The sequence below is a fragment of the Condylura cristata genome, unplaced genomic scaffold (genome assembly GCF_000260355.1).
Source record: "Condylura cristata isolate star-nosed mole 26May11 unplaced genomic scaffold, ConCri1.0 scaffold00010, whole genome shotgun sequence".
NCBI classification, from domain to species: Eukaryota; Metazoa; Chordata; class Mammalia; order Eulipotyphla; family Talpidae; genus Condylura; species Condylura cristata.
In genome coordinates this window covers 40,895,202-40,904,520 of record NW_004567111.1, presented here as the reverse complement: position 1 = coordinate 40,904,520, position 9,319 = coordinate 40,895,202, and the positions used below count along the sequence as shown (strand labels likewise).

The 9,319-nt window shown below is 35.0% G+C and overlaps 1 protein-coding gene across 1 annotated transcript in view; it reads left to right on the top strand.

Annotated features, from left to right (window-relative positions):
- LNX2 (ligand of numb-protein X 2) overlaps positions 1-9,319 on the top strand; it is a 32,011-nt gene that overhangs the window by 17,561 nt on the left and 5,131 nt on the right. The window contains exons 5-7 of the mRNA XM_004680165.2: positions 987-1,127; positions 3,977-4,154; positions 7,104-7,335. Coding sequence (XP_004680222.1) covers positions 987-1,127; positions 3,977-4,154; positions 7,104-7,335 — 551 coding nt within the window. The remainder of the gene's footprint in view (positions 1-986; positions 1,128-3,976; positions 4,155-7,103; positions 7,336-9,319) is intronic.

The window sequence follows — 9,319 nt, the reverse complement described above, 5'->3', positions numbered from 1 at the left end:
TACGACCCAGCAATCCCACTCCTAGGTATCTACCCAAAAGACACAAAAACACTGATTCAAAAAGATACCTGCACCCCCATATTTATTGCTGCTTTATTTACAATTGGAAAAACATGGAAGCAGCCCAAATGCCCCAAAGTAGATGACTGGATTAAAAAGTTGTGATACATATATACAATGGAATATTACTCAGCAACCAAAAAAAAGTAACGCATGTCTTTTGCAGCTGGAAAAGATCATGCTGAGTGAGATAAGCCAGAAAGAGAAAGAAAAATAGCGGATGGTTTCACTCATAGCAGAAGTATAATGGACCAGGCGAGAAAATAATAAGAATAATGAACAGCCATATACCAAGAGACATTTTGTGGGGGTGGAGTGGGGAATGGGAAGAAAAATGGGGGGGAGAGGGGTGGGGAAGTGCACAGGACTATGGTGATGGCACACGGGTGACTTGGTGATGGGAAACCCCACAGGGATTACAATTGAGATGAAAAAAAATGTACAAAATGATGTAAAAATAAACGGTTATATTATATAAATAAATAAAATAAGAAAAGTCATTTGTATGTGGGATAATGGAATAGACTTTTGTTGATGCTTATAAAATATGCAGATGTCAAGTTATAATGTTATAAACCTGGAACTTATATAACATTATAACCCAATGTTACTTATTAAAAATTTCTTTAAATCATGGTGAGAATTGTAAATCATGGGTTATTTATTGCTTTTATTTGGTTATTTTGGAGGTGTGGTTGTGGGAGAGAGCATTTCCATGATTTGAAGTGTGTGTGTGTTCTTCAGCTGCCAGAGTTAAGTATAGGAGCCTATGAAATTAACTTCCTCCCCACCACTAGGTGCTTGCAGTTACTACCCAGGTAAGGCTCTGGTGCATTGACAAGTGTATTGAAAATTATACTGCCTATAAACTTTTAAACAAGAAACATCATTAACGATTGGTGCTTATATATGTGTATTTTCTCTAGGCTAGTGGAGAGAGGGTGAATTTAACAATTGCTAGACCAGGGAAACCCCAGCCAGCTAACACTATCCGAGAAGCAGGAACTCAGAGCAGCAGCCAACACCATGCACAGCCACTGTATCACAGCAGACCCAACTCACATAAGGTGAGATTTTTTTGTGTTTTTTAATTCACCATTCTTAAAGGACAGTTGTTACGAGCACATAAAATTTAAATGAATGTTATTCTGTTGGAAAAGGGGAACAGTGTTTGGGATGTGTATTGTATATATTTTGCAGCCTTGGAGAGTGACTTATTAATTTAGTTCCTCAGCCATTAGTTTCTTAGTGAAGAATATCCCTCTGCTAGGTGATTGGTACAAAATGTTTTATCTTTCAGAAATACCTATTTGTTAGTTCTGTTTTAAAAAGTGGGGTTTATCTCAGGTTGCTCATTAAAATTAATGGTTGATTATATGATTAGAAAGCGTAATGAAGGCTGCCTACAACAAAATTAGGTATGTGAACATTAGACATGAAAATCATAAATTTTGACAGGTATGTATATAGCATATTTCTTTTGGTTATATTTTATAGAAATACCTCCCTGAGTCATTTAAAATTCCTGTATGTAGAGCTATTTTATTGCTTCTTAAATATTTCACTGATTTTCTAATCTATTCCTAAATCATTTATCTGTGCTGAGAATGTTGACACTGTAAATTTAGTTGCAAAAAAATGGTGGTTCTTTGCTCAACTCTAATAACTTCATTTGATCCTTCCTTTGAACTCAAATTCTACCAGGCTAGAATTTTTAAAACAATTATATCTATATACAACTATGTGAAAATATAAACTAAATATGATCTTTCAAATTCCTTAAGTAAAATAATTTTTTTAGTATTTTCCTATGTGCTAAAAAAAGGGTTCTTACTGTAAGTACAATATTTGAGAAAATAATTGCCTTTGAAATGTTGTAGGTACTTTAAGAAAGCATCACATAAAGGTGCAAGTATTTTTGGTTTATCGGTTTTGTCTGGTTTTCTGAGCCTAAATACAAACTTATCACTGACCTTTGGTTTAGTTAATACTTATAAAATTATAACCTCAGATTTTGTTCCCCTTTCTTGAACAAAACATAACAAAATGTGTGAAGGAAATCTATATTTTCCCTTCATAACTATGACTGTGAAAAAGAAATTATGTTTTGAATAGGAATTGTTTCATATAATTTGTCCCTTCCTTGTAAAAAATGCATATTACCTAATTCCTTAACTAATGAAGTTACTTAATGGGTTATTATTGAAAAGTCTTTGGTATTACAGAATATGTTTAATCCTACTTGAAAGTGGGATTTAACTTGGGTTGCTCATACAGATGTAGCTATATATATTCCTAAAGGATTTCTTTGAGAATCTTTTATGTCATTGAATTATACAATAACTTGATATGGATTGTCTATATCAACATTATAATTTTAACATACTTTTTAAAACTGTACTTACAGCATTCATATAGAAAAGTCTGTTTTATGCTTTTGTTTGGGGTACATACATTTTTCTCTCTTAACTGTTAATTCTTATTCTCTAATTTTATGTGACAATTTTTTTAAATAGTAATGCAAAATTTTTTGTTATTCTAGGGACTCTGTAAACCTGGTTGCTTTTAAGTACTAATTTAGCTATTTATCTCTAATGTATGGTTATTGTTGTGTCAAATCTGGATTTAGAAAAATCAAGGTCTTCTAGGAAAACAAACAAATTCACCAAAACAACCAGTTTAGATGAATTTCTTTGTTTTCCCTAGGAAACCTTTATTTTTCTAAACACAAAATATATTATAATTCTATAAATTTAACTCATGCATTTGCATTGTTGGTATTAATAATGTTAATAGTTTACAACATTCTCTTGTAATTGACAAAAAACTTTTAGAAACTAGGAGCTTCCACTGTTGCAGTATGGTTTAGAGACATATGAACAATATGTGCATAGTGTATCATATTTGTACATCACAGAATATACTTTACTTTTGACTCACATGGCTTAAATACCTGTGCAACACTTATGTTGAATTTGGGGCAAGTTACATGGTTATATTTCTCATCTGTAAGTGGAACCAGTAATAAATTTACTTTTATCACCATATGAAAATTAAATAAAAATAATGCATGCAAAGCTGAGATTTGCCCACAGTAAGTTTTCAATCAGTATTATTTATTATTAATTTAATAATAGTATTTCATACACATACTTTGTTCTTTCAATTGTATTCCATAAAGTGATGTTTTAATTTCTTTGATTACTTCAGGAGTATCTGTAATAAGTAGCCATAACAAGTGTTTAGCAAAAGTGACTTTTCCCTGAGAATGTAGTTTATTGGGAATTTATCCAAAATTCAATTATTTTTCATCCTTGTAGCTTTTCATAATATACTTGCCTCTGATAATGCCTATCCATCAGAATGAGAAGATAGGTCTGTAATTTTTTCTGCTTTGGAAAACTTGACAGTTTCTCAATAAATTAACTATAGAGTTACTTACTATATGATCTAGCAATTCTGTTGCTAGATTTTCTGGACTTTTGTAACATCCACACTTTACAGTTATACCAGTCTGCCAACTTTTCTTTGAAAAAATAGAGGCAGTAGAAATAAATTGACTTGTCTCCAGAATCTTAGAATTCAAATGCACTATTTACTTTTATAGAATTGGTCATAGCTTAGAGCTCAAGATAATTATGTAAGTGATATGCTTATTTTACTTTGATCAGCAGTCCTATGTTTTCTATTCCATAGTCATGAAAGTATAATAGTACAAAATTTGACTTTGTGATTCACAAAGCTCAGCATAGTGAGCATTGTATATCTGAAAAACTTATTATTTTCATTTCTAGATTAACTGATTTTTTTTAAAAAAATGACTTTATAATTACCACATAAATTTTTAACTTTAAACTATCTATACTTCAACTGTCTATTATTCACTATCCAATAAACTTTTCTTCTCATGTTTTAGGATCTTACCCAGTGTGTTACATGCCAAGAGAAACACATAACAGTGAAGAAGGAACCACATGAATCCCTTGGAATGACCGTAGCTGGTGGCAGAGGAAGTAAAAGTGGTGAACTGCCCATCTTTGTAACCAGTGTGCCTCCTCATGGTTGTCTTGCACGAGATGGCAGAATCAAGAGAGGTAAATTCGAGTCTTGAATAATTTTTTTAAAGATTTTTTAATTTAATGATGCCTACAGAACTGGGATATAGGCCAGAGGTGCAAGGTTGGTGAGAAGATTCACCAAAGTCAAGAGTGGGGAGCAGAACAGGCAGATTGACAAAGTACACTGCTGAGGAGAGCAGTGAATGAGACAGGAGAAGTCTGCCCCACCATATGGGTCACCTCTGGGGTGGGGATCGAACTGGCAACGAAGTGGTGGAGGCCAGCTTTAACCCACGCACCACCAAGGAGGGTCAATCTTGAATAATTTCACCAGATCTCTCTAAATTCAACTCGCAGTTTTGAAAATTAAGAATGTCTACTAACATTCCACTGAGAATATCTTTTTAAAAAATTCGGGGCCCTCCCTGGTGGCGCAGTGGACTAAAGCACAGCACAAAGAAGCTTAAGCCACTTCCGCATGAGTTCTATACCTGCCTGCCCTGGAGGTGACCACATGGCGCAGCAGACCTCTCCTGACCCGCCCGCTGCTCCCCTCAGCAGTGTATTTCGTCGATCTGCCTGTTCTGCTCCCCGCTCTGTCTCTGGTGACTCTTACCCTCTTACCCTCCGCATCTTTGGCCTGTACCCCAGTTCTGTACGAATAAATAAATAAATCTTTAAAAAAAAAAATTCTTTAGACTGCTCCATGCATATGTAAGCGTAAAACATTCTGTTAAGGTTAAAAAAAAAAAAAAAAGCCTAATAGAAAGCAAAATTTCCAAAGCTTAATGATGTTTCTGACAGTAATTGTTAGATTTTATTATGTTGGAATAGACTTTCTAAGATTCATGCTTTCCACATTATGGCAGACCAGATATTTTAAAACACTATCATGCTAAAATACAAATGTTGCACATGATAGAGTCTAAGTGGGCATGGGGAGGCTCACCAGAGGAGATAGAGCAAAAGGCATACTTAAAAGATAATGGTTCTAGGGATCAACTCATTAACAATTCACATTTGCATCTGTCTTATCTATTTGGGGTGGTAATAGTAAAAATAACATTCTCTATATATTTAGTTTGTTCTTATGGAAAAATAGGTCTTTAAAACTATTTTTTCAAAAATGAAGTTGAATCCCTAGCTTGCACCATTGATGAAACCTAGCTTATAATGGAGGTAGGCCTGAATGTAAGAGCTAAATCTTTTAGAAGAAAATGCAACTGTAAATCTTCATGATCTTGGATCAGGTAATGGGTTAGTCAGTGGTTTCTTAGATATGACAACAAAAACAAGCAACAACAGCAGAAAGATAAAGTAGTAAAGTAGACATTATCAAAATTAGTTTTTGTGCTGCATGTTTGTGTTTTCACAGTAGTTAGAAAGAGGAAACAACCCAAATGTCCATAAACTGGTAGCTGGATCAACAAAATGTGCTATAGCTATACAATAGAATGTTACTGGCTGTGGGTTCCTATAACACATGGGCAACTCTGACCTATTTGCTGTCTACAAATCACAGCAGAGAATTCCTTGATTACCTACAGAGTATAGAGCTTATATCATGAGACAGGCCAGGGGAAGCCTAGGCCACTGTTGACTGATTACGTGACTGTCTCCATGGTGGTCTCAGATAACTCTGCCTGTGATAACATCTTACTTTGCTGACACAGATGATTTTTGACACATGATCACAACATCCCCTTCTCTGTCGCTAGTAAAACTTTGTCCCCCATTCCTCTCCCACCCTCCAGACTTTATTCCTCACACCATTGTTGCATGATCAGCATTTACTAACCTGTATTCTTTCAATAAATGGCAAAAGAACTTCTACTCAAGTAGCAGAGTCTTGCCTTGCAAACTTGCTTCACAACTGTCACCATCATCATGCTCCTGCCTAAAAGTCCTGTTGCAACAACTGGCCATAAAAAGGGATGACGTACTGACATGAGCTATAATATGAATGAATCTTTAAAACTTTATTCTAGGTGAAAGAAACCAGTCACTAGAGAGCATGTATGATTCCACTTGCATAAAATGTCTAGAATAGACAGTTCTGTAGAGAAAGAAAGTAGATTAGTATAGAAAGAAAGTAGGTTAGTTAGGGCTGCAGAAAGGGAAGTAATTTTTACAGTGACTACACTGAAAACCATAAAACTGTATCCTTTAAATGAGTGAGTTGAATAGCATATGAATTACCTCTACTAAAGCTGCTAGTGTTAATTTAATTGCCCACTTGTGGATTTTAGCTTATTTTATTTCTTCCTGTTACTTTATGATGTTTTCTACAATGAGCATTTTTTACTTTAATAATCTGAAAAATGATGAATTGGGGAAAGAGGATTATCTATAGGTTCAAATGTTTGTGCTTCCTACAGAACTAATCCTTTCCTTCCTAACCTTTAATATAATCCTCAATGCCCTTTTTTATTATATTACTTGGCAAATCAGCATTTTTTTTTTCCTCAAGCAAGATATGTTCAAATCTCAAGTTTTATTTCTTTGGTGAGGCTAGGGGTGTCTTTAGAATTTAATACATTTATGCTGAATGAACTATGTAGGTCTGTCTTCATGTATAAAACTGTGCAAATATAAAACAGACAATTTAACATTCATTTCTAAGAGCAAAGGGTCAAATAGTTTTGAATGGAAAGAACTATTGCAGACAGTGAAACTCAGGGAAGAGAAATGGATATATCCAGAGCTTGTGTGCACCTAAAATAGGGCTAACAACTAGAAATTTGATGGGAATCACTGTGTCCTAAATCCCATTTGTTCCTGTATGTTAGGATTTAAAATTTTGAATTGGTTTGGAATATTTTTCATGAGTTGGAATCTTTTTCTCTCAATGTTATAAATGTTACAAAGAAGGTGTAAACACTGTAAACATTTTAAAATTATCTGAGGTATTAGAGCTAATTCTTGTTGATTCGTTTATAGGGAAATTATGGTAGCTTGACAAGTTTTTCTTCTTCACTTGAACAGGTGATGTTTTACTGAATATCAATGGCATTGACTTGACCAACTTAAGTCACAGTGAGGCTGTTGCCATGCTGAAAGCCAGTGCTGCATCCCCTGCTGTTGCCCTGAAAGCACTTGAGGTTCAGATTGTTGAGGAGGCAACTCAGACCACAGAAGAGCAGCCAAGTACTTTCAGTGAAAATGAGTATGATGCCAGCTGGTCCCCATCATGGGTCATGTGGCTTGGTCTTCCAAGGTATAAACAACTACTACTATTTTGACAAATAATCATAGTTGCAACTTTGTTGGTATTTAACAGCAAATTCACTTACAAAGAGGGAGAAAGGCTTTAGTTTGGCAGAGTAACAACATTAACTCAAGTTTCAATAGAAAATGGTCATTTTTCTTAGTTATTATATCTAAAAAAGATCAATTTTGGCAATTAAGACTTAAGTTAAAGTGACTTTTACCTGTTTATCAAAAAAAATAAAGAAATTCTGTCACTCCTAAGATTAGTGGAGTGGGCTGGCAATGAGATTGGATAGTCTGTCTCTTTCTTTGTAAATCTACCTTTTCCCAGTGTTTATTTTGATATGTGCTGAGACTTCATGTGCATTCTTTACCAGGAAAGCCAGGTGAAAGTGTGGAACCTCTCTCTATCCCAGAATCCTTTTTGAGAACCCTTTATTAATTCTTTTAATTAGTCCTGAAAGTCATGGAATAAAGCTTATTGTTTATTGGATATAATAGTCTTTAAGCCAGATAATTGGTGTTTAGGAGTAGCCGCTGTTAATCAGCTTTATAAAGGGCCCGCTGTGGCCTGAGGACTGTGACCAGCCAAGACACTCTTGCTCATGAAAGAATGATCCCTCTGACAGTGTATGATTTGATATTATTATATTTGTTTCAAATCAGTTTAGATTATGTATGTAAGAATCCAAAAACCAATAATATATAATGAGACATTTTAACTTAGCCAAGTATGAAAATAAAAAACACTAAAAATGTGCAAGTTTCTGAGTGTCTAACTTCATTTGTAATAAGCTTATATTAACAACTAGCGTATATATATGCTTTATGAAGAACTTTCACATAGGAATATTAGAAAAAGCAATTGCATTTATTGGATTTCATTTGCTGATAGATATCTAGCTGGTTGATTTGTCCTCTTGGTTTAAAAAAAAACTTTCTAGGCCTGAAGCTCTAACAGAATTCATCTTAGGAACTTGAATCTTAGAAGTTGAGGTTGTATTGTGGACCTTATAAAGAGACAGATTTTATAAGGACAAAGGTAATTTGATGTTTATGAAACGGATTCTGTGTATGAAACGGATTAATTTTCTCCCATTGAAAAATCAACGAAGATTTAAATGGTTGGTATTCAACTCCTTGTAGACATGCTATCTAACTTGTGAAGTTTCAGTCATCAGGGGAAACCTCATTTTTCTTGTGAAATACTCAGCCCAATATTTGACTTGTTAGTTTAGACATAGAATATCAGACAGGCCCCTTCACACTCTAGGGGCAAGAAGTTGTCTATTTGTGCTGTTCAGCCAAGCAGGTCTGTATCACAGCTAGGAGGTCAGTATTTTTACCTCTATGTGAGGCATTTTCTAGTGTGTCAGGAAGATTAACAAAGTTTTTAGGTGAGAAAATATGAAAGATAGCAATCTATTTTTGAACTGACCAGTGTCAGTGGAAGTCCCTATTCTGTGGATACCCAAAGGCCTCTGTTGTATGTGAACCTGTATCAGCAACAGCCAGTCAGAAGATACTTGTCACCCCTTTCAGCAGGTATCAAATTACAAGGGGAAGCAACTCTGCTTTTCTGGAAAAGAGAGGTGGTTCAACTGCAGTTTTCAAGGAGTGTATGGGACAAGTATTTGTTTTTTGTAGAAGATTGAGAGCCATGAATGTAACGTATACTTTTTCTAAAATACCAGGTCAAGACATGGGACCCTATTCTATCCCAGAAGCTTTAAAAAAAAAAAAACCTTTTCTTATCAGTGAGCTAAGAAATTAGTTCATATTAGAAGTTCTAGCATATTATATGTTTTTTACAAACTTGAATTAAGAAGTCTTAAAATAGGAAACTTTGGGCCCTCCCTGGTGGCGCGGCGGGTTGAGGCGCAGCACTAAGAAGCTTAGGCCACTTCTGCATGAGTTCGATTCCTGCCTGCCCCGGAGGTGACCACATGGCGTGGCAGGCCTCTCCTGGCCCGCCCGCTGCTCCCCTCAGC